Source organism: Lepidochelys kempii, chromosome 3, assembly GCF_965140265.1.
Source record: "Lepidochelys kempii isolate rLepKem1 chromosome 3, rLepKem1.hap2, whole genome shotgun sequence".
Lineage (NCBI taxonomy): Eukaryota > Metazoa > Chordata > Testudines > Cheloniidae > Lepidochelys > Lepidochelys kempii.
In genome coordinates, this window is record NC_133258.1 from 127,002,361 (window position 1) to 127,027,921 (window position 25,561).

Consider the following 25,561-nt stretch of genomic DNA (forward strand, 5'->3'; position numbering starts at 1 on the left):
TCCTCTTGCACAAAGAACTCAAAAGCTGCGGCTCTTTAGAACTTCACATGTAATCACTGTGTGAGGAATATAAAATGCTTTTAGTATTTTAGTAACAGCATGTTAGACACAGTGCGTGCTTTAAACAGTGTTATATTTTAGTCAAGTAATTCAAGAGCTGACAGGAAGTAGGGCAACCTGGAACAATCATACATTGCTGCAACTAATAATTTAATTTGACCTTATTGACTGATGTGTCACTGTCAATTTAAAAATAAAATCTCTGTCTAAATATTTTTACCTACTGTTGTTACAAGTACCACCGAACATAACACAGAGATTAGAGGTTACATATTTCTGGTGGGTTTCTTCCCCAGTTCGTTTACATTGTGTGTTGGACGGTACTGTGTATAGATTCTGTTTCTCTTTTCCCTCTTCATATAGTCACCTAATTTCCTCTGTTGTTTATATGGGTCTTTCACAAAGCAACAGGGTAGAGTAAACCATTTTAAAATAAGAAAATATAATTAAAAACCCCACACAAACCTGCTGCTTGATGCCCTAAGTTTGCAGTATTTATGTTGCTTTAATGAAGGAGTTGCATTTCATTATATAAATTACATCATAAACACAAAAGTGGGTGGCTTCAAGTAGGGTTAAGTCATAGTTTCACCCTGAATTTCTTCATAACCTCCAACAGTGTACTGATTGATATGGTATGGCACTAGTGTCTGAGGTTCTCTGCTAGGTACATTTCTTAAATGTATATACTGAATTCTGACCACTGGCACTATGGCAGCTGGTGAGTAGCAGCCAGAATCTCAAAAAGAGGGCAGCCCTCCAAACAGTGCCTTACTCTCACCCAGTCCTTAACTGGCCCCCAAAAACTTGGAAGTAGCAGTGAGTGAGCAGCAAGGGACAGGAGCAGAGATGCAGTTACTCCACCCACACAGGAGGAACACTGTCCAGCTGGAGCTGATTTCTGAGATCTTGGCCAGTAGGCAGCTCTCTTTAAACCACTAGTTAGCCTACCATCTGTACACTCTCAAGGTGGTGCCTGTTGCAATCTCCCTTCCCCTCATATGATTGTGATCACCAAACAGGGAAGATCTCTTAAGATCCGCTTTACTCTGTCCCCTGTACAGACTACTGTAATTGCATTTATGTTCAACCCTGCATATTTAATGGCATTAGCTCCATGTATGCTGCCAAAACTGAGCTGCTTATTTTTTCTCCCCAAGCCCCTCTGCCTTTGCCCTTCTCCATTATTGAGGCTAACACAAATATTTTCTTACTCACTCAGCCTAAGGGTAATCTTTAACTTCTCCCTCCTTACTGCACATCAGGACTGTTACCAAGTCTTGCTACTTTCCCCCCTTCAGTATTTCAAAAATCTGATCCTTTCTTTCCCTCTCAACAGCTGAGACACTTCTCTACACACTGGTAATCTTCCATCTTGCTTCTGAAACCATTTCTACCATGGCCTCCCTAATATGCACATTAATTCCCTGCCAATTGATCTGAAATGCACCTGCTAAAATCAGACCATGGCGCTCCCCCCTCAAATATCTCCATTATCCACCGTATTAAGTTTAAATTTCTCGGGCTCACCACCTTCAGACCCTTCATAAGTCTGCCCTGGTCTACATCTTAAACCTCATGGTTTTTATATATCCCCCTAGGAACTCTTTTGCTTCCCCAGCCTTGAGACCTGCACCATATCTTTCTTCCATGCTGCTTCTTTGTGTAAAATGACCACTCCACCCCAATGTGCCAGGTTGCCCGTCCTCTCTTCGTTCAAATCACTCCACAAGACTTATTTCTTCTGTGAGTCCTACAAACAAATTTGAGGGAGAAAGAAGACAATAATCTAATATAACAGAACCATAGCCACATACTTTACTATTTTAACCATCATCATTCCTAGTCTTTCCCTCAACCCCCACCTTCTGTTTTATTGTGCTCAGTCTTGTCAGGACTAAAATTAGATTGTAAGCTCCATAGGGAAGGGCATGTGTCTTATTTGTTCAGTAAAGTCCCTGTCACACATTGGGCACTGTATAAATAATCACAACAATGGCTTTTTATGATAGTTTAATTACCTAATCGTCTATGGTTATTTTTGTAAAGTAAATCAAGCATTACATTGTTCATGTAAGGGAAAACAAAATTGGAAAAAGCAATTTTACATCTTGTAAAAAAAATACTCTCCTTAGAGCAGTTTTCCTTTTCCCTTTTCTTCTGTTGTTTCTGCCAGCCTTGTGCCATTCTTTGTTATCAGCTGTTTGATGATTTGTCTAATTTAGAGTCAAATCCAATTGTCCCATTGACTTAAGTGGAGCTATTTTGTGGGAGTAATTTTAGCAGAATTGGGCAATAAGCTGTATTCCCTTCCAGCAGGGACCTGGTCGTCTCATTTTTGTATGAAGCATCATGTCCATTTATGGCACAATATAAGTGATAAAGGAAAAAATAAATCTCAAAACAGAAAGATTCCAGAAAATTGTTTTGTTAATAGTCCCTAATAACATGAGGTGATGCCTTAAAGGAAGATGACTTTTGATAATCGCTCTGAAACTCTGTTAAATAATTCCATTTATTATTAATATTATCCTTATGATCTGGCACAGCAATATTGGGATCAATTTGCACCAGGCACAGAACAGCCTCCTTCCTAATCCCGAAGTTAAACAGCCACTATTACTCATTGCAGGTCTTGAGAACAACTTGGTTTCATGAGTCTGTGGAAGGGGTGCAGACACAAAAGCAACACTCCACTCAGCAAATGTAAGCTGCAAGCAAAGCATACAGCTGTCTGCTCAGGCAGTGGTGGAGGCACAACTACTATAGCATGAAGTTTATATGGTCTCTAGCTCTCTGCAGGCACTGCCAGAACATCCTCTGTTATCTAGTACAGCCGGGCTGCCTTTTTTTTTTTTTTTTTTTAAAAGAAGCTTTTCTTGCTGAGAGCTAAATTTTCCATTTTGCTAAAGGACTGAGAATGGTTGCTGGTATTAGCAGATTTATGAGAATTTCATAGTGGACTGGAGCTTAATTTCTTCTTTTATAGTTCACCAGAGCTTTCAGAAAGCCTTCTAAAATCTCCCAGAAGTCATTGCTTCAGGGCACTGTCCTGGGCACAAGTTCCCACAGGGCTGTGCAACAAAGGTATGACACAGCACAAGTATAGAGGTAGGGCAAAACTGTAAATGACCTGCATCTGTAAAAACAGTGGTACCATAGACTACCCACCATTGCTTGTACTTACATTGGTACCATCCCCCACTCATTAAAATCACAATTATATAATTCTCTTTGTGGACAAGGCTTCTGAGTACTAGAATCTCCATTTTAAAATAGCCCAGCCAATGAAAACCTCATCAATAAAAACAATGAATCTGAACTGCTAAGCTAAGGAGGGACTTAAAATACTCTGCCAAGTACATTTCACAGCTCTATCACAACAGACACGATATTATTTTGTTATTTCAGATATTGAACAAAACCGAAAAAATGTTTTGATAATAGGGCCAAGAGTGGACATTCAAGGTAGGGTTTGGTTTTGTTTACATTTTCCAATGCAAAATAAATAAAAACGTTGCAGTACTAGGAACACAGTATAGTATGGATTGCAACTGGTTAAAGCCTTGTAACTTCACCATGAAAGAAAACTTGCTGGCTTTTGAAATCTAACACAAGTACCTATTGAACATATATATCCAACAGATTTTGCACAAAAAAAAACCTATATATTTTTTAAAAAAATAAAAACCTGACATTTTAATATCATCTCAGATTTCTCACAGGCTGTGCAAATTTATATCAACACTTTGCTCTTATACGTCTGCTTTCATGCCAGGCTATCAAGGCTGGAGAAATGTTATTAAACATTGCCACACCGGCCAGCAAAGTATCATTCTCCTAAATTTACAGGGGAGAAAGGTGGATTGATGGAGAGGTGAAGTGACATGCTCCGGGCCACATGGGGAGCAAGTGGCAGAGCATCAAAGAGAGCCCAGGAATCTCCACCTTTTTTCCCAGCCATGTGCTCCAGTTGCTGGGTTTTTTGTTTGTTCAAAGCGTGAGATTGCCAATAGAGCCAGGAAATACAAAGAGCAAAACTGTTATTGCTTCTGATAAGGATACAACCAGTGTGTGCAACCAATCCTCTCAGTGATCGGCGCAGGGAAAAGGTTGCGGTGGGTCCGCCCTTTATTGCTGGGAGTTAAACACAGGGCCCCGATCCTGCCCTGAGAACTGTTGGGAGCGGGGGGCGGATCCCTGCTCCGCCCCTGTCGTTCGGGTCGCGCACCAGGAGCGGGCCCCTATTATCAGGAGCGCCCCCTACCCCGGCCGGCGCGCGCCAGCGGCGCGGGATCCCGGCCCGGGAGAGCGCATCGCTCCAGCCCCGCGCGCCGGCTGCCCTGGCTGCAGCGGGGCCGAACCAGCCGAGGCGCGCTCCCGCCGCAGTCGCCAGGCGCGGGGCGGCGCAGCCGGGCGCGGGGAGGTGAGCGGCGTGGGAGGAGAGTGCGCGCAGAGGCGGCGGCGGCGGCGCGCACGGGACGGTGTGTGTGTGTGTGTGTGTGTCTCTGTGTGAGGGAGACACCGGGGCAGGGGAAGCGGCTGCGCTCGGCTCCGGGAAGACGCTGCCGAGCAGGAGGCGCCGCCCCGGGTCCCCCCCCCTCCTCCCCGCGCTATCACCGAGACGGAGGGAAAGCGCCGGGCGCGCCCGGGGACTGGGATAAAAACAATCAAATAGCGAGGAGCGCCCGCCCCCGACCAGGAGACCCCCCCAGCCCGGCCCGGCCCGGCCCGGCGGAGAGGCCCCGGCACCGAGCGCCCCGGCGGCAGCGGCGGAGGATGTCGGGCGGCGGCAGCCGGGAGGAGGAGCGGCGCAAACTCGCCGATATCATCAACCACTGGAACGCGAACCGGCTGGACCTGTTCGAGATCAGCCCCCCCACCGAGGTGAGACCCCCCCCCCGGCCACCTGCCCCCGCCACCTGCCCCCCCGCGGCCCCCTCCACGCCCCGCACCTGCGCCCGGCCCAGCCCCCTCCGCCGAGACCGGACCCCATGGCCCGGCCGTTGGGACCCCCCCCCGCCCCCTCGAGGTGAGTCGCCGCGCCCGGCACAGGCCGCGCCCGCCCCGCCCCCCGCAGCCAGCGGGTCAGCCTGGCGCGCCCCTCCCCGATACCCCGGCCCCGCCCCGAGACTGGCGGGCGGGGGACGCGGGGCCGCCAGCCCGGGCGCTGCCCAGAGCCGCGGGGCGCTGCCGGTAGTGCTGGGGTTGGGCAGGAGGGGAGCGGGGAAATGAACATCGACCCTCCCCTCCCCTCCCCTCCCCTCCCCCTGCCCGAAGGTGACTCTTCCCCTGGCCGAGGTGGGGCTGGTGCCCCGGGGGCACGAGGCGGGAGTGATTTTTCGCTCTCAAAATGCCCCCAGAGTGGCGGGTGAGGGGCAAGTTTGCGACCGAGGAGAGATGGGAAAGATCACAGGACCCCCCCCCCCCACCCCGCAGGCTAAGTGGGGACAGGGAGGGACCCTCTGGGAGAGGTGCTGCCAGGGGCTTCAGGGTGATGCAAACAGGAGGGCTGGTTTGTAACGCTTAGAGATGAGAGGGCAGCGGCCGGCGAGGGAAACGCTGGGGGTGTTTTAAATTTTTCGCTTTGTGCGGAAAATGCCCCCTTTAAAACGCAGCTTCCTTTACTTCACAGCTCACGGTGAGCTGTTGGTGAAATCTCCTGTGTAGCTTTCAAAGGGCGTGACGACTGAGCCTTTTTGGCTCAATGTGTTTGAAAACTTTGAGGTTGCCAACGTTCAGTTTAAAGTAAATACCAGGCAGATTCCTAATCCTAAGAGTTCACATGTTGTACCGGAAAAACACAGTGGGTGATTTCTTCCTAATGAAATGGGCGTTTTTTTAATGACTGGAATGAAGCTGGGGTTGTTTTTTAAAAAGTAACATTCAAGCCACACCCCACTGCTATCTCTTGTCATGTTCACTTCAGCTGGTCAGTGTTGTGTGTCTGGTTTGAAAGAGTGTGGGGGAGGGTTTGGGTAGATAGGTTATAGTCCTATTTGTCTGACAGTGAGGTCCCTGCTCATAGGGTGGAGACTGATCATGTGCATGTTCCTAGGGAAAAGAAGGAAATTAACACTAGCTTTTGGCCGGGGCCTGTTTGGGGTTGTTTATTAACAAAGGTCCCAGAAAGAATCTTGCTGCCTTTAAATTGCAGTCCCATTTTGAGTTCCAAGTACAGACTAATACAGAGGTGGGGAACCATGAAAAAGCTAAAAGTAATCTAATATCTTTAAATTATTAGAGCTTGAAAAAAGTAATATATTTAATTGGACGTGGTCTGTTCTATGCACTGCTGTGAACTTATCACCAAGATGAGGGTTCTATGTAATTTGAGGTATCTTGCTGCATTTATCATAATCCCAACTCCTTGTTTTTTATTCACTAAGTATTACAAAACACATTGATATCTGGTAGGCAATTAAAAATGTAGGGGCTACTACTAATGCAGTTTTCATAGCTTGTTTTGGGAGCAAAGTACTCTTCCAGTGTGGGACTGTTTACTCCTGGGGAAATTCTGCGCACCGCGCAATGCAGAATTTGTGCAGAATTAACGTTCTGCACAGAATTTCATTTTTTTCCCCAGACAACTGGCACTGTGGAGCTGCTGGTCTCCACTAGGGGATGGTCGACCTGGCAGAGCCCGGCTCCCCAGCTCGCAGTGTGCCTGCATAGGAGCCCAGAGAGGTTGCAGTTCCTGAGTTTGCCAGTCCCGCTTGGTGCGGTGCTGGAGCTGGCAAGTGGTGCCCATGGAGAGAGGCAGGAGCAATAGCTGGGAGCTGCAGGGAAGGGCTTCTGCTTTCTGGGAGGGGAAACTGAGGGTAAGTGTGGGGGGCATGACTTGAGCTGCTCTGTAGGCGGCTGAACCTTTAAATTGTGGCGCCCTCCCCCCCCCACTATCAGCAGGTATGGGTCGCGTCTGCCTGGTGGGACAGTAGCGGCTGAACCTTTAAATTGTGGCGCCCTCCCCCCCACTGTCAGCAGGTATGGGTCGTGTCTGCCTGGTGGGACAGTAATGAAGCTGCGTGGAGTGGAGCCTCTGGCAGGGCTCTGGGGGAAGGGAGAGCAGGAGTCTGGGCTGGAGGGGCCCCACACAGCCTCCCCCTTCCCCGCAGTACCCCCAGCAGAGCTTGAAATATGGTTACACTTCCAGGGGCAGGGTGAAAAAAGGAGAATAGACTAAAAGGCGCAAGAGGTAGAGTTTTCCCCCAAGGTGTGCCTAGCTGGCACATGTGACACACCCAGACTGAGGTGTCCGACAAAAGCATAACAGAAACTGGGTTGTCATAGGGGTTTCTTTAACTCTCTACTACTGGGGCAATCTTTTTTGTTGTTGTTGTGTGAATTGTTACATACATACATGCTGACAAATATTTTGAAACAAATTACCAAAATAATTGAAACTGGGGAGATTATATTGTTGTTTTGACAAATAAGATATGCAGAATTTTTAATTTTTTGGCATAGCATTCCCCCAGGAGTAACCTATAGGTTGACACAAAATATCAGTAGTTGAATTTTTACCTATTCCCTAAAAAGAAAAGGACTACTTGTGGCACTTTAGAGACTAACCAATTTATTTGAGCATGAGCTTTCGTGAGCTACAGCTCACTTCATCGGATGCTGTAGCTCACGAAAGCTCGTGCTCAAATAAATTGGTTAGTCTCTAAAGTGCCACAAGTACTCCTTTTTTTTTTTTGCGAATACAGACTAACACGGCTGTTACTCTGATACCTATTCCCTGTTATCTTCCCCAGTGTTTCCTATGTCATCTCTTTCTTCCCATTTAGGGCAAATTATGTTTGTGCAGTGTTGTTGTGCTAGTGACAGCCAGCTTGAAAAAATCATTTCTTTTGGTTGGCTTTCTACATTTACCATTGAGATTTACCAGTCTTTGCACATAAGCTACTTGATTGCCCTTTATCATGATGAGAATGAGAAATTATATTTTACTCACCTTGGACAAATAGATTTGCAGTTTAGGCCCAGATCCTGCAAATGTACATGCTTAATTTTACTACTGTGAGTAGTCCCATTTATTTGATTGTATTTTACAGACATGTAGGCTGGGATTTTCAGATGAGCCTGAAGATAGTACAGGCTCCTGCATGGATGAGAAATAATCAGTTTTAGTTCACACCTGATGGTGTTTCAGTGCAAGTCTATGTGGACACTCTTATTTTGGAATGTTTGTTATTTCAGTGCAAGTTTGTGTGGATCAGTCCTAAGGGGATTAGATGTCCAAATTCCATTGAAAGTTTTCACTCCCTTTTGGCTTCTTTGAAAATCCTAACTGTAAAAATAAAACAAGTTATCCACAGGGTTTTGGACAGTGTGATCCATTGGGTAGGGTATGGAATTTGGGTTCTATTCCCAGTTCTCCCTGGCTTGCTGTTTGATCTGAGAAAATTATTTAACTTCTCTTGGCTTCTGTTTCATATACATGCTGTGTGGATTTTTTAAAGTGACATTTTGCTAAAGGGCTTCAGGTTCTATAGATGAACTTTCACTATGTGAAATACAATCAAAATACTTCACAACTTTCAAGATTTTTTGCCAAGTAAAGTGAATATGGCACAGTTAGGGGGTTATATTTTGTTACACTGTGAACAAGCCTCTTTAAATACAAATGTTTTCACAGAAATACTGTGTGGACTTATTGAAAGAAGGTAACATTTACACCTAATAGCATTGTAGGTATTTACATTTTTTTTTTTTAACAATGTGTATTTCAGAAATCTTTTAGTAGTCCATGTTACTTATTAGTGCCCCGGATGTACAGCATGTGACACTTACAGGTATCAAATAAGATTAGGTTCCTGACCCAAGAAGTTTACAAATGAATATAAAATACTGCGGGTTATGACTTAATTTAATATCAGAGCAACTAGCATAAATTGAATTCTTATGTTGTCAAGATCGATGGAAATAGTGGAATTCTGTAATTTCATAGTTCTAAGAAATTTTGCTTTGCTGTGGTTTATGAAGTATTGAGAGACTTGCTTGAATTAGTATTAAACTAGAACTAATAAAAATTGTTTTTAAATATATAGTTTACTATTCAACAATATTTTAAAGAATGCTAGGTCATCTAAGGCACAGCAAGTTGGTTGGGATATCTGAACCAAGTAATGTGTTTATTGTGGTTTGAGGAAATCAACAAAAAACCAAGAGTCCAAAACAAATCAACTCCTCTCCAAAAAGAAAATAGAACTAACAAATTCTTGTACTCTTAAAATTTTGCTTATTTGTTAGTCTGTTGCTGGGTTTCTGTCTTATCTGTTTAGAATTTGAGCTTTTTGCAACGTGTCACATTAAGTGCTTGGGTATCACCCAGAACAGTGGTGCTTTGAGCTTGATTTGGTACTTTGGGTGCCATAAACCAGATAATATTATTCAGTAGCGAATTTTTTTTTTAGCTGTGTGTAGGTGGGGGGTGCCATTACTTAAATTCAGTTTGCTATAAGAATTTTTCACTGCTAAGTTTTTGCAGTGAAAATATTTACTTTGTTTACAACATGCTGTTAAGTTTTTGAAGGGAAACATGTTCATTGGACCAAAGAGAGAATTAAAATGACTCCATGGTCGAGTGGTTAGGGCACTCACTTGGGAGGTAGGAGTCGCAAGTTCAGATCCCCCTGGTCAATGACTTACTATTTATATGAAGAGGAACCGCTTCATCAGGAAAAATTGAGACTTTCCTAGAATATCCCATAGTTAGGGCCCTACCAAATTCACGACCATGAAAAATGCATTATGGACCGTGAAATCTGGTCTTTTCTGTGCTTTAACCGTATACTATACATATTTCAGAGGGGAGACCAGCATTTCTCAAGTTGGGGGTCCTGACCCAAAAGGGAGTTGGGGGTCACAGTGATGCCACCCATACTTCTGCGCTGCCTTCAGAGCTGGGCAACTGGAGAGTGATGGCTGTTGGCTGGATGCCCAGCTCTGAAGGCAGCACCCATGCAGAATTAAGGGTGGCAATACCATACTGTGCCACCCTTACTTCTGCACTGCTGTCTTCAGAGCTGGGCTCCCAGCCAGCAGCCACCACTCTCCAGTTGCACAGCTCTGAAGGCAGCGCCGCCACCAGCAGCAGCACAGAAATAAGGGTAGCCGTACCGCAACCTCCTCTACAATAACCTTGCAACCCCCCCCACCCCAACTCCTTTTTGGGTCAGGACTCCTAAAATTACAATACTGTAAAATTTCAGATTTAAATAGCTGAAATCATGAAATTTACAATTTTTAAAATGCTGTGACAGTGAAATTGACCAAAATGGACCATGAATTTGGTAGGGCCTTACCCAGTGGTTAGGGTACTCCACTGAGAGGTGGGAGACCCTAGTTCAAATTCCTCCTTCACATCAGCCAGAGTGGGGAACTGGACTGCGTCTCACACATCCTGGGTGAGTGCTGTAACCACTGGGCTAAGAGAGGCGTCACTACCACCATCTCGTCATTGTCCTCCTCTGGCTATTTAGTCAATCTAGCCAGGGTCAAAAGAAATATTCCATTTAACCAAAATGAATTTTTTCTTGGCTTTTTTGATTCAATGACACTTTGAATTTTCAGTTTTGGTTCAGCTTGACGTGAACCTTTTTTTTTTCTTTTTTTTTCCCCCAGAACTGCCAGCAAACTGAAAAATCAGTTATTCGCTCAGTTGTATAGCGTACCTCCTTTTTTGTAAAGTGCATTGAGATCTGCCGATGAAAAGTTGTGCGTGTAAAAACTAGATGTTGTTGTCTTGATGATAATACACCTTTAACTTTACTACGCATCTTACTCTCAAGTCAAAGTGAAAAAGGCTAAAAGGATTGTGGTTTTCATAATACTGATAATTCAACTTTCTTATCCTACATAGCTAAGTTACATATTGAGTTAGATTTATTTTTGGAGAAACATTTTAGAGCAGTTTTAAGCTTGCCCGAGGGCTGCTGAGTAGGATGGGGGTCATGAACCAAAATTTATTTTATTTAGAATTTCCAGAAAAAATATTTTAATCTAATGACATTTTCTTCATTAACATATATTGTAATTTTCATGTGTATCTCTAAGCTTATGCACAACTTCGGTTAATCTTGTATTTGTTTTATGTTAAATCTAGCTTCTGAAGTCAAATAGATGGTCATTTCATATTTAATAATTATTGTTTTAAAAAGCAGACTTCTGAAAAAATTGTCTAGTTTCATTTAAGTCAAATATTAGAGACTTTTGCCCACAGATATCAAATCTGCCTTTGTAGGTTCAACAGCAGCATATGTTAGGCTAACTCTGACTGGTTCAGATCTCAATATTGAGGGGATTTGTTGTTTACTTGATTTTTTTTGCTCATTCGGAGACCGTGTAAGTGCAAACAGAAAATTGGTCTTGGCAGTACATCTCTAAATTGACAGAACTGGCTTTTAAATTGTGTGTATAGAGCTATATATTTGTGTGTGTATATGTTTAGGAAAAATGGTGAGATGTTGATTAGATGGGATGGGGTTGGAAATGAGATGTAATTTTTCACCTTTAAGTGATGGATTCAGATCTGATCCTGGGTGACTGATAGAGGTTAAAAGTCATTGTCATTTGTGGGATGTCTGATAGAGCTTATATGAACATGAGTTGATGTTCTAAAGGCCTACTTAAATTTTTTCAGATACGTAATTCCCAATGCATGCAGCTCCATTAATGGTAGCACTGATGGAAACTGAAGTATAGGCAAGAATTGTGCATTTTTAACACTTTGTCATCCAGCCCTGTGCAGAACAAGGTGAGACAACATGGTGTCAAAAACACTTGTATCTTGTTTGTGCTTTGTGTACACTACAGCTTTCACCCCTTCTACCACTTAAGGAGCTTCACTAGCTAGAAATTATGGGTCTGAAAAAGCTTAAGGCTGTGTTTACTTTAAGATTGCCAATTTCACTAAAACCCAATCTTCTGGGATTCCCTGCAAAGAGAATTCATTTTCTATGTTCATTCTGTTTTTGGTGAAGTGGAAAATCTTGACATGCAGTTACCTATGCTGTACCTATTCTTTTAGTGAATAGAAGACTTTACAGTGATTTCAGTCTGACACCTTTTATCGTTTTTTACAAAAGATAAAAGCGGTGATACCTTTTAAAGTTATTGTTTAATGATTTATAGTTCAGTTACATTTAAGCTTGTACTATGGAATTACTCATTTGGCTCACCATTGATTCACAATTTTCCATGAAAGCTGGGTTGAAAAGCTAATTTATGGAAAAGCAGGTGATGAAAATCTGCTTGATTACATTAAGGGATGCTTTACTTACAAAAGCTTCTCCTTAACTGAGTAAAGTGAATGTGCAGTCTTTGCAAACTGAACATTATTGTAAGCTGCCTTGAGAATCATAATAAGTGTAAGTTCTTGACTGCTATATAAAGCATAGCAAAGACAACATAGCAGTGGCCTGAAGGTTTTTCGTTGTTGGAAGATGCACTATGTTGCTCTCTGAATATTTCTTATGTAAATTACTACTTGGGTTAGTGGCTAACTAATTCTGTAAAGTTCAGACGAATACTTTTTTAAAGAATTCCCTCCTGACAGGTGAATTTGTAATTGACTAAAGTGCTGCTGACTCAGTTGAGAAAAATGAGTCCTTTTGAAATATTAGGGTGTTAGGTTTAGGAAAATGTGCTTTTTCTGACAATAAAACGTGAGACTTCTTGATGTCTTCTATTTATAGCAGGTTTAACAAAATAAAGGAAATGGAATACACTTTTAAATTTATATATAATGGTGCCCCAGTAATGCAAAGATACCAGAATAACAATTTTTATGTCCCTCCTAATCAAAAAGAAATGTGCCCATCCACATGGGTTATGAAGATCATATGCAACTTAAAATAATTTTAAGAATTGAATAAACTGACCATGCTGGCTAGTCCGTGTGCTAGATGGAGAGGGTGGCTTCTGTTCTAATGGGAGGGATAGTTCAGTGGTTTGAGCATTGCCCTGCTAAACCCAGGGTTGTGAGTTCAATCCTTGAGGGGGCCATTTAGGGACCTGGGGCAAAAATTGGGGGTTGGTCCTGCAGGTGGTTGGACTAGATGACCTCCTGAGGTCCCTTCCAACCCTGATATTCTATGATTTCATCTTGGCTTGTTTTAATTTTAGTAGTGGAAACAGCGAGTATATGTCTGTGAAGGAAAACACTGTTGCATTTAACGTTGTCAGAATGTTTTTTATTTGAACAGATGCTTTATTAACTAGGGGAAGTAAGGTGGTGACTCACAAAACCCAGAGAGGTGTGTGAGAAATAAATTCCAGATTGGGAAGTGTGTTACGTTGCTGAAGGTGGAGTAGGAAGCCACAGGATGAAGTAGTAATTTAATGATATGCCATGCTGTTAGTGAAGTTAGATTTCAGGTATGTAGGAGGGCAGTTAAGTTTTCAAAAAAACCAGAGGTATTTTAAACTTCAATGGAAGTCTCTGGAAATATTTTTAAGCAAAATATACTTGTGCCTAATATATGGCAGAGTTTTTATGCATAATACAGTTACGTAAAGTTCATTTCAGTGAGCTAAAAATACAGGCAATATGAGAGATTTTACTGTTAGCTTGTAAATGAATTAGTAGAGTCTATTGACTGTTGAAATTGTTGCTCCGTTGTTAATATGGTCGCGCAGATACCACTTTTTCCTCAATATCCATTTTGCATTAAAAAGGTTAAAGATATTGCTGATAGTCAGCTATATAAAGTGTTAAAAGGATGCTTAACCACATTAAGTGAGGACAAGAAGAGATTGCAAGACATAAAAAGGTTCAAGAATTCCCAAGTAGCTGGAGAGTGAAATTTCACTGCTTCTGCTCATAATGGCAAATATGAAACTGTTATGACTATCAGTGTCACTCCTGCTTTTCAACATGTAGTGTCACCCACTCCTCAGATATGCAGTAGTCATAGTTCTGTGCCCAAAATATGGATAATTCCAGGCAAACAAACACTAACGCAAAATTTAAGGTTGAAAAATCAAATACCCCAAAGTCAAGAAATGCAGAGGTAAGGCTGAGTATTCAACCTTAACTCTGCCTCCTTAGGGAATTTGTCTTTTAAAATATAATCTTGTGGTAGTGCTACAGTCAACTTACTTGTCCATGTTACCACACCCCTGTTATCCTCTCTGAATCATGTTGCTGGCTCTTTCTGTTCCACTGCATTAAATCCAAGCTTCTTGTTTTCCCATTGGAAGCCAGCAAAATACTTGCCACCACAGTAGAACCTCAGAGTTATAAACACCAGAGTTATGAACTGACTGATAAACCACACATCTCATTTGGAACCAGAAGTATGCAATCAGGCAGCACTAGAGATGGGGGCGGGGGGGGGGAGGGGAGAGCAAGTACAGTACTGTGTTAAACGTAAACTATTTAAAAAAAAAAAAAAGCGAAAGTTAAAAATAAAGATTTGACAAGGTAAGGAAACTCTAAGCTGTTTTAATTTAAATGAAACAGGCAAACAGCAGTGTTTTTTTCTCTGCATAGTAAAGTTTTCAAGCTGTATTAAGTAGTGTTCAGTTGTAAACTTTTGAAAGAACAATCATAATGTTTCGTTCAGAGTTACGAACAACATCCATTCCCAAGATGCTCGTAACTCTGAGGTTCTACTGTATTTTACTTACCTGACCTAGTCTCTTATTGCCTAATCTCCTCTACCCATGGCTATATTCTAGCCATTACTGTGTCAATATAGCATTTGTTTTGATTCTTGCAGCTGTTTGTACCTTTCCCTGTGCTGCTCCCTAGGTCAGGAATTACCTTCCTGAACTGCAGTCATTCTTTAATTGTTTAAATCCCACCTTAAACCCCATATTTGCCACAATGCCAACAAGAAACGAACTGACTAAGACTCTTATTTAATGTTTTTAAAAAAAATGCTATGCATACACTTTCAGGAACTGTGTAATCTTGTTGTCTGCTCTCTCCTTGTCTACTCTTTTGGAACTTCATTGTCATAGTTAGATTGGAAACTCTGGGATGGGAACAGAGATGTATTTGTGGCTGATCGGTTTTATTTTATTTTTTTAATGAGACTGTATGTTGCCTTATGCAATTCTTGAAGATTTATTCAGCATCCAGGAGACAACATATATTCTCTCAGTGGGAGAATGTCTTCACCATATGATTTAACAGAGTTGCTTACTGTAACCTCAGTCATTGAGTTGCAGCCAGACCTCAGTTTTTCTTCACTGGTATGGTAGTCTGCCCCCCTGGTTAAATTAAAATCCCTCCCTCTTCCAGGTTAAATTAAAATCCCAAAGCAAAGGCTTTTTTCCAAAAAGTCTCTTACTATTTTTGGGCCCCAGCCCTCTTGTCAGTCTGTGACCTTTTCCTTCTCCTTTTCCCTTGCATTAGGAGGTCGATACTCCTTTGCCTCTTTGTGGAGGGAGTCTCCTAATGCTGCCTCTAGTGGCACTGTGGTGCCATAGGGGCACCGGGCCCTTCCTCTACAAGGGACTCCAACCTGGGGGCCCACAACCATGAAGAAGCTAATTGTGCCAACCTTATGTTCCTATTTCACTTCTCCCCTCCACACCTCCCGGACTACTTTTTTCCCTGGCATGCTTGCTTTACTGCTGCTTAGGCCTTCTGCCCAGCTCTTCCTCAGAGCATATTTAGCCCAGTTCCTTACCCTTGTTCCTTCTCAGCCAGGAACCACACCTCAGGTCCTACCCAGACTTTTGTCGTCATCTCACTGGAGAAGCCCCACCAAACAAGCTACGGCTTTCCCCAGTTCTGTCTATATGGACCAGAAGAGAGATCTTTTATTATCCTCTTTCCCAAGAAGCCTTTCTGTGGTCACATGTTTTCTCTGGAAACTACAACCTTCAGCATACCTGTCTGTAAAGGACCAAACTGTGTAACAAAAGTGTTTAGCCTAAGGCTGAGGACTTAAAAGCCTCAACATATACCATTTTATGTAGGATAACTGGAAATAAGCTGTGTCAGGAAAGTAACGTCAAAATGTTCCCAGAGTTTCTCTTAGAAGTTTTAAACAATTAATGTCTTGACTTGTTTTTATTTTGGGGTGAATGTTGTTCATAAAAAAAAGAAAAGAAAAAAGAGAACCTTGATGAGAGCATGTTACTGTGTGATTAAGAACATTATATACTCTTCTCATGTAGACATCTGTTCGAGTCATGAACCTTTCTGGAGCAGAGCTTACTACTCATGGCTACTTAGTTCTTGCCAAATAGTCTAGCCGCTTCTTAGTGCGGTCCAGTATATTAGGACTGGATTGTTGTCAGTTTGTTTTATTCTCAAGATGAAGTGTTAAATGTACTAAAATGCATATATTTGGGATGGCTCAGAGAGCTCATTTGGTATTGATTAGCAACCAGATGCTTTTCCTTCAAGAATGACGTTTGTCTATGTTCTAGTCCATTATACATAGGCTTATGTGATTCTGCTGCCACAGATTCTGCTGTTTGCAGAATCAAAGCTTTCATTTAAAAAAATGTAAATGTCTAGCCCTTCTGTTTAGAATGTGCCTTAGTAATGTGATGTGATAGTTTTTTTTCTTCTGAATCTACAGAAAGCTGGGAACAATAGCTGTGAGCTGTATTATCTGCCTAATTTAGTGTTCACTCTGAAGCCTAATTTCCATTTAACTGTCAGCATTAATCATTTCACTGTCATACATTTTAACAAAATCACCCAGATAGTGTTTATGTAAAATTATTATTGTTAATTATTTATTTTATTGTAGTGCCTAGGAGCCCCAGTCATGGATCAGGACCCCATTGTTGGATACAGTGCTGGATGTTTGGGGCAGGAGTGGTAGTTGAGTAGCTGGTTGCTGTCAGAAAAGATTGAGATGGGGAAATATTAGTTCAGGCTTCACAAATTTTCATGTTTATTTGCCCAAAAAATAAAGGGAAAGCAAATATGTATTCCATTTTTCTGATGTCAGAATCCCTGGGTGGTAAAAATCAACTGTCTCTTACTCAGCAGATTAAAACCTCATGATTTCTTCTGACAACTTATAAAATGCAGTTATGTGGTGTTAATATCAACATCTTGTTTACATAGAAAATTTGAGGATGTAGTAAAACTAAAAAAAAAAAATTCCAAAAATTGAAAATTTTATGATCAAATAATACGATATTTACTGTACTAATTGTTTTATTACTTCTTCATGCAAGTTCACAACCAGAGGATTTGATTTTACTTGGAAGCAGAATAATTATTCCAGAATAAAATTTGCTCTTATTCTGGAATAGAGTGCCTTTATGGGGAGCTATTCAGGAATAGCTACTGAGAAAGTTTATTTTGCAATAGATATTTTGGTCATTTCCCCCATGTAGACAAGGTCTACATATTTGCAAGATTAGGACCCAAGTTGTTTTCTTCACTTATATGTCTTGTTGTTTTTACTTTTGTGTTTAACATTTTGTAACCAGAGTTAAGTAGTAAGTTACTGACAGATCTTTCATTAGAATTTCTTGGTGAATTTTTTTTTTTTTGGTTATGTTTGCCCTGGTTATGTTCTGTCTTTCAGTGTGTGGGTGAAAACACATCTGCCCAAAGGTGACAGCACCTTCATAGTAAAACAAATGAAGTAGCAAATGATTCATTTGTAGGTTAGGCAAGTATATGTTGCCAAAATAAGTTGTCCTTGGTTGTCCTAGCAAGCTAGACAGAGTTTAACTACTTAATTGTAATGGACCCCCTACCTGCATTTTTAATGCATCTGGCCCCTCGCTAGCCTGACAAGCTGCCTTATGTGTTTAAGTCCACACGGAGATCTTTTCATACTGCTAAATGTAATCTTATTGGTGTTTTTTAGACTTTTAAACAGTGACTTATTATTTTTTATTACGTTTACTATGGTATTGCCTGGGAGCCCTGGTCAAGGAGCAGGGCCCCGTTGTCCTAATAGCTGTACAAAAAAGTAAGAAAGAAGACATTTCCTGCCCCAGAGATCTTGTAGTCTACATTTTTGTACAAAAGGACACAATCTAAAAATTATACTCTTACCAATAACTTAGATTAACATTTTGAAAAATCTGTTTTCTTAATGCCATATAGTCTATTTACTTGCATGTACTCAAAATGCACATTTTAATGACTAGTCACTTCTGCTTTGTGGTTCACAAGCATTACAGCAATGCTGTTTAGGTCCAGACCTGGAGTGGAATATTCAATTAGGAGTATTCACATTGAAATGGAAGAAAATATAATCTTTCCAGTATAAAACATTGTAAATCTTTCCAAACATTTTTTGTATAAACTACTTGAATGTACATTTAATCTAGTAAAAAGCCAAATTTAGTAAAGAGCACAGGTGAAAGAGATACTTCTTGATATATTAGTAACTATTCTATCAAGCCCATCGTATTAATGTTGGCTCAGTTAATAAGTGTCTGAACAATACATATTTCCTAGTGCTGCATTCTATGAGAGAAATGTGAAAGGCAGGAATGTAGTAAATAAGATTTTTTCACATTCCAGTTATACTTACTTTTTAATTCTTCCATCTCGTCTATTTTATCCATATTTAAAAGATATAACTTTTCATGAGAAATGCATTCTGTAGCAAGATAAATATGTATGGAGGGCTGTCTCTTCTTGGGAGGAGTACTTTTCGTACTTATAACCTGAAAAATTAGTCAAATTGTGGTGTTTAATTGGCATTTTAATTTAAGCCAATGGGGGCTGCGGGAAGCGGTGTGGGCCAAGGGACTTGCTGGCCACCCTTCCTGCAGCCCCCATCGGCCTGGAGCGGCGAGCTGTGATCTGCCAAACCTGAGGACGTGGCAGGTAAACAAACTGGTCCGGCCCTCCAGGGGCTTTCCGTGAACAAGCGGTGGACCGGCTTTGAGAACCACTGCTCTAGTCTGTCATTTTCAGACAGGTAAGGATTGACATGCCGTGACGTTTTGGGGTTCAGCCCAAACCGGTAAGGTGGTGTTACTGCCTGCCCTGTAGCCCTGCGTGTATTTGTGCTTGAAGCCTTGGTTCAGACCCCTGGCCCCAGCAGCATGCTTACAGCACAATAACCTCACCCTGGTTTTGGTTATTCCTCACAGGGTGACCCCAACATGCTCCCAGTCCCAGATTTCCCAAAAACTTTCTGCCTGGTAGGGTCCAGCCTTCTCACAGAACACTTCAAGAAGTTTAGTTCACTGCTCCCTTTAAAGAGATGGTACCCAGCAGCTGATTATCTTAACTGGGGTTGACAAACACTCTGTTGTAATCAAAACACTGAGTTGGTTTATAGTAAAAGTAAAACAAGTTTATTTAAACAAAAAGACATAGGTTAAAGTGATAGCAAGTATAAGGAATAAAGGCAGAAAGGGTTACACACAAACAAAAGTAAAAATACACTTCTAAGATTAAAACCAGATTTAACAAACTAGATTCTCTTTTTTTCAAAGAAATATTTCTCACCAAGTCTCTCTTCCAGCATGGGTGACCAGACTATCTGACCAGGGCCCTTCGCAAAACTGAGTTTCTTCCTCAGTTTAGGTGAGGGATGCCAAAATGGCTTTTTCTCTTCTTATCTTCTCCCAAAGTTAATTGATCCTGCTTCAAGAGGCCGGAAGGCTGCCTGTGGGGGTGCAGTCTCCAACCCTCATTGAGATTAAGTGGTCATCTTTTCCCACTTGATCTCCTGATGGCTCATTTAATTTGTGTGTGGGGGGGTGGAGGGTGAGAGAACCTGGATTTGTGCTGGAAATGGCCCACCTGATGATCACTTTAGATAAGCTATTACCAGCAGGACAGTGGGGTGGGAGGAGGTATTTTTTCATATTCTCTGTGTATAAATAAAGTCTGCTGCAGTTTCCACGGCATGCATCCGATGAAGTGAGCTGTAGCTCACGAAAGCTCATGCTCAAATAAATTGGTTAGTCTCTAAGGTGCCACAAGTACTCCTTTTCTTTTTGCTTATAAATATGCTTTTCTTTGTCTTTGATCATACCTTGCTTAATTTTCATTGGAGATACATTCAAGTAGGTGGAATGACATTCTTTGGTTTGGAGCAGGTATGGTTTAGGCACTGCTTGCCAAATACATCTTAAGAACATACTTTCAGCACATATCTGTAAACTCATTTGTGCATTTACCATACATATGTCAGGCAAGAATACTAATGATCAGTGAGTTATTAGCTTTCCAATTATATATTACTTGCCACATTTTGGGTATATATCAGGATAACAGTTTGCCAGCTGTTGTTGGGGGGCCGTTAGCATCACACATGCATTCTACAAAAAAACATAATAGGAATAAAGTAGTCTTATGCTCTTGCTTGGAGTACTAGTAGGTGTAATCGGTTCACTGGAGCCAGGAAGAAGCAGCTGAAAAGCTAGTCATCCTTTTGTAGAGAAATTGACACACCTCCATTAAGTGTTTTTTTTTTTTTTTTTTTTTTGAAGATGTTGAAGTTTAGGTTGCAACTGCCATTATCTTTTAGCTTTTTAGCAGGAAAAATGCAGTGTTTTTCTTTTCATCTCTTGTCTCCTAGAACGCATCAGGATTCACAGTAAGAAAGGAAGTCTGGTTTGTTCTTCTGTGTTCTGGTTATTGTCTGTCTGTAGTCTGAATATAAAGGGCTTTGACCAAAGGTGGCCTCCAGAGAAAGAGGATTGCTTGTCGTCAAAACAACATTTTTAAACAGATTTAGAAATGTATTAGTGTTGCTATTACAACATATTATTGATTCTTCTATAGATAGATTTTTTTTTCTAAATATGTAAAACTGTTTTTATTGGACATGTAACCCATTCAGTCTGATATTGTCATAGCATGGCCCTGCCTATTGGCATATAACATTGGAGGGAATCCTAGCTCTTACTTGTTAATTGGTAATTCTTTGGTGAAATTATTGCAATTTTTAGGATAGCAAATTCAACAATATTCTCCATATGAAATACTACATTTGTATTCTGAAAAACTGGTTTCTCAGTGTAAACTAATCAAAGGTACATGTAGTCCTAGAATGAGAGCATAATTAAGGTTATAAATAAAGGTTAAACATACATGAACCTCTTCAAGCTTGGGTTTTTAAGGTGAGACTGAGTTGTGTTCAGATATCGTGATGATGGGTGGCAGAACAAAAGTTTATGATAGCAGTAGACGTGTCATAAGTGTAGTTTATTTATATACATTGTAGGTAAAATAAACAGCATCTTACAAAAAACTGTATAAGCTAATATAACTGACTAGGAAGTAATTTACAGAAGTAAGTATTTATAATTTAAATGTGTGTTAATTGATGTGAAAAGCAGTACAGTATTAATATGTAGATTTAAAACAGAAAAGTAATGAGTACTGTAATAAGTACTGAAGTAAAATGTGCTGCAGCAGTCTGAATATGAATATATGAGGTTTTAAAAACTTAGTAAAACTCAGTTTTTGGGGGAAACTAAGTGTTTGTCTTAATTTAAATAAATGTGCCACTTCCTCGTTTCCTGATGAGCTCTTTGATTGTGCAAACTGTATACTGGTATATCTCCCTATGTGGACACCCTTACACTGGAATTGTTGTATCCACATGTGAGTTGTATCAGTGTATTTGTACTGGTTTGGTTCTGTTGGTAAATATCCTTGTGTAAAATTAGGCAGGGTGAAAAATAGTTGCTGGCACTCCTCAGCCTGCATTGCTATATCCTACAAATGCGCACATGCTGCAGTTTGAAGAAATACTTGTCCAGGACACTGCATGGGAGAAAAAGATAAGACAGCAGGAATGTGATTTAATTAGGCCACACCTGCATTAAGTAACACATCTGGGAACTATGGAGCAATAACATGTCCAGTGCAGGTCATCCTTCCTTTGTAATCCAGTCCACCAGATCCCCACGTCGTTGTTGGGACTCCACTACTCTCCCTGTGTTCAGGGATTACTGTGCTGTGGAAGAGGGGGTTATGTCCTTGCTGTAGCAGATGTTAGGAACCCCAGCTTCACTCCCCACTTTGTTTGGGAGATGCCTTTTCCTAATCCACTTCCTGTTCTGGTTTGTTAGGGAGCCAAGCCCTCTGCACTGGGCACTGCCAAATTGTGGCAAAATGGATGTTACCACCTAAGCTACCCACTGGGTCCCTTGGCTGATGAGAGAGGGTCCCCAAATCCAGTCCTACTCTCTTCCCTTTCCTGTTTTGGGATTATGTTTTCTTCCCAGTGCAGAATGGTGTCATAGGATAGTGGGGAGAGTTTATAAGCTCTATGGGTCTCTTGCTCTTGTATCTTTTTACATTTCCTGGCTTCTCTTCCCCCCCCCCACCCCCAATAGATCATGTTGTAACTGTTTTGATATTCTATTGTGTTTCTTTCCTCTTTTTTTCCTCTGCCCCTTACTTCCCTGTATTTAGTCTCATATTTACCCTCCTACTTCACCCAGAGTATCCTTTATCAATAACACATTTCTCTTTTCTAACTTGCACCATAATTCTCTCTGTTTGCAACCATCACCTCATATAGACCTTAGAAATGTTACCACACATGTGGCAGCTAAATGTCTAAACCTACAAAGATATGAAAAATGAGGCCCCTCCCTTCTCTCCCTCGGGTGCTGTCAAAGGTTCTTGGTTTTATATGAAGGTGCTGTCTCTGGGTGTCCTCAGGAGTTTCATGTTTTATATTAGTCTTTGATTAATAGGTAGCTCCACCAAAGCCCTTTGGCTGCTAGAAGGAAGGAGGAGCATTTTCACTCTTCTGCCCCTACTCCCAGAGCTTTTGGACCACAATGCGAGTGGGCAAAGAGTTTCTGCCCTTTCTTAGCTTTGATTGCTGTAACGTGGTATCTCTCTGACATGCTAAAGCAGTGATACTCAGACCTCAGTGGTTCAGGAGCCAAATCAGCGATCAACATTACCCAAAAGAGCTAGATTAGCTTGAATTCATTCTTTCTTTTTATATATATAAAATTATTCTCACAGCAGAAAGACTGACCAAGTATTATTTCATTAGCTACAATTGGTTAATGTAGTAAAAGCATCCTGATTGGTTAATAACTTTGGTTAATAATTAAATCACAGTGTTTTAATATCATGTACTGCAAAGAGCCATAAAAGACATATTAAAGAGCGCTTGCGAGCCTCAGTCTGAGTATCACTGCTCTAAAGCTTCTCCCATCCTGCCTTTTTGAATTTATTCCTTAGTGGATAGCTTTGTTGCCTGCCTTTGTTGGTGTTAATAGCTTTCTTAAGTAGCATAAATCACATTGAGGTGATTCTTGTCAGAGTTGTGGCCTCCCAAGGGTTCTGAATATTAGCAGTAAAAACTGACCAGAATCTTGTCAACATTTACTTTTTTGCAGCGTGGGAAAACAATGAGCAGCAACAAAGATATTGGAACTGTCTGCCTGGTGACTTAGAACAGTGGCTTTCAACCTGGGGGACTCTGAGCTGATTTTAGGTGGCTCTGCTTTGCTGGCCCGTATTAGACTGGCTGGGGTCCACGGCAGAAAGCCCTGAGCCCTGGTGCCCCGCAGTTGAAGCTTGGTGCCCTGAGGCCCTGCCGCTGCAGCTGAAGCCCCAAGTCCTGCCACTCGCAGGGCACAAGCCCTGGCACCTTGTGGGGCAGAAGCCCTGAGCTTCCGCACTAGGACCTGGAGCTTTTATAGCACGTTGGAGAGGGGGGGACTGAGAAAGAAAAAGGTTAAGAACCCCTGACTTAGACTACACTGCATTGGTTCACATTTAACCTTCCAAACACCAAATAGCTTCATAATCTCACTGCGAGAGAAATATAATTTGTTTTAAAAAATAGCTGTAAGCAAATTTAGACTCTGTAGAGGTCAATAGCGCTTTCCAGGGAATGCTTTCTATTTGTTGTAGGCAAATGGATTTTTCAAACACTGAGCTTACATTTTTGTTTATATATGGCTATACTAAATAACATTCCAGTCTCCTGCTTTCCTTACATTGCCTAATGACTATCTCAATTTTAAAAGTAGGAGGGGATTGAACTAAATATGCAAGATACATTGATTGCAGAGTGAAAAATATGGGTCATTCTAAAACACTAGTGATATTAAAGATGAGAAGGCATAAACTTTAGGTCAAGCATTCTATACAAATACATTGGTAAAATAAAGATATTTAATGTCATTGCTAGGATTCCCAATATGTCTGTCTTCAATTACAGTAGATATTAATTTTGGTTAAGGGACAAAATTATCACTCCATGTTTCTTAGACAAAGTAATAAACTTATTTTAGTAGCTTGCAGTTGGTTAAATTAAAAGCTATAGTTTGATTTAGGTGTTAGTAATGTTTTTTACATTTTTGTTTGTTGATTTCAATGAAATATTTCCCAAAAAGGTAAATATTTCTTGCAGTATTTAGGTCTTTTATACAACATGCTCAATGTATAGATTACAGAACTGTGACCCTAGCATCCTTAAATATGTTTATTAAATGATGCTGTTGTATGTAAGACAGGTTATTATCTTTGCATTTCAGGGGGACAGTTCTTACAAGGAGGTGAATTATTGCTTTTCATCCTTGTACTTAGCAATTAAACATCTTGATAATTCTTAAATTTGTTTAAGGGTTAAATACCTTAAGTCTGAGACTGGTCAGCTTTTATAGTTTTTGATTTGTAATTTTTCATTAAAAACAACACTGCAGAGAGGTGGATAGGATCCATACAGTCTTCCTCATGGAATTGTACATCAAGTAATTATTAACTTAAAAAAAAAATCTTGACAACAACCAAAATGCCCTTATGTTTTGGGATGTGTCCCTTAGTTCAGGATGGAGGGATTCTTTCCTGGGAAGCAGTAACTTTGAAAAAGATTTGGGAATCATGGTGGATAATCTGCTGAACATGAGCTCCAGTGTGACGCTGTGGACAAGGGTGCTAATGTGATCCTTGGATGCATAAATGGGATTCTTGTATAGGAGTAGTGAGGTTATTTTACCCCTGTATTTGGCACTAGTGTGACTGCTACTGGAATACTGTGTCCAATTATGGTGTCCACAATTCAAGAAGAATGTTGATAAGTTGGAGAGGGTTTAGAGAAGAGCCCTGAGAACGATTAAAGGATTAGAAAACATGTCTTATTGTGATAAACTCCAGGAGCTCAATCTATTTAGCTCAACAAAGAGAAGGTTAAAAGGTAACTTGGTTACAGTCCAAAAGTGCCTACATAGGGAACAAATATTTGATAATAGGTTCTTCAATCTAGCAGAGAAAGGTATAACAGAATCCAGTGGCTGAAAGTTGATGCTAGAGAAACTCAGACTGTAAATAAGACTTACATTATTAACATTAAAGGTAATTAACTATTGGAACAATTTACTGACGGTCGTAGTGGATTCTTCATAACTGCTAATTTTTAAATCTAGATTGGATGTTTTTCTAAAATATGTTCTAGAAATTATTTTGGAAAGGTGTCTGGCCTGTGCAATAACAGTAGGTCAGACTAGATGATCACAGTAGTCCCTTCTGGCCTTGGAATCGATGAATCTAGTCTTCAGAGTCTTAAATTTCCCCATTGGAGCCCTAATAATTGCTTGACTGCCTTGCCTTTGA

The 25,561-nt window shown here is 41.1% G+C and overlaps 1 protein-coding gene across 17 annotated transcripts in view; it reads left to right on the forward strand.

Annotated features, from left to right (window-relative positions):
• The first annotated feature begins 4,499 nt into the window (after positions 1–4,499).
• The window catches only part of AFDN (afadin, adherens junction formation factor), a 213,266-nt gene continuing 192,204 nt past the window's right edge, over positions 4,500–25,561 (forward strand). For 12 of the 17 annotated variants that reach the window (XM_073337933.1, XM_073337939.1, XM_073337929.1 and 9 more), the window contains exon 1: positions 4,501–4,947. In XM_073337933.1, the coding sequence (XP_073194034.1) occupies positions 4,840–4,947 (108 nt within the window). In that variant the 5' untranslated portion in view covers positions 4,501–4,839. Of the gene's footprint in view, positions 4,948–25,561 lie in introns of all 17 variants that reach the window. The other 5 variants (XM_073337925.1, XM_073337926.1, XM_073337928.1 and 2 more) reach the window with 1 other exon arrangement.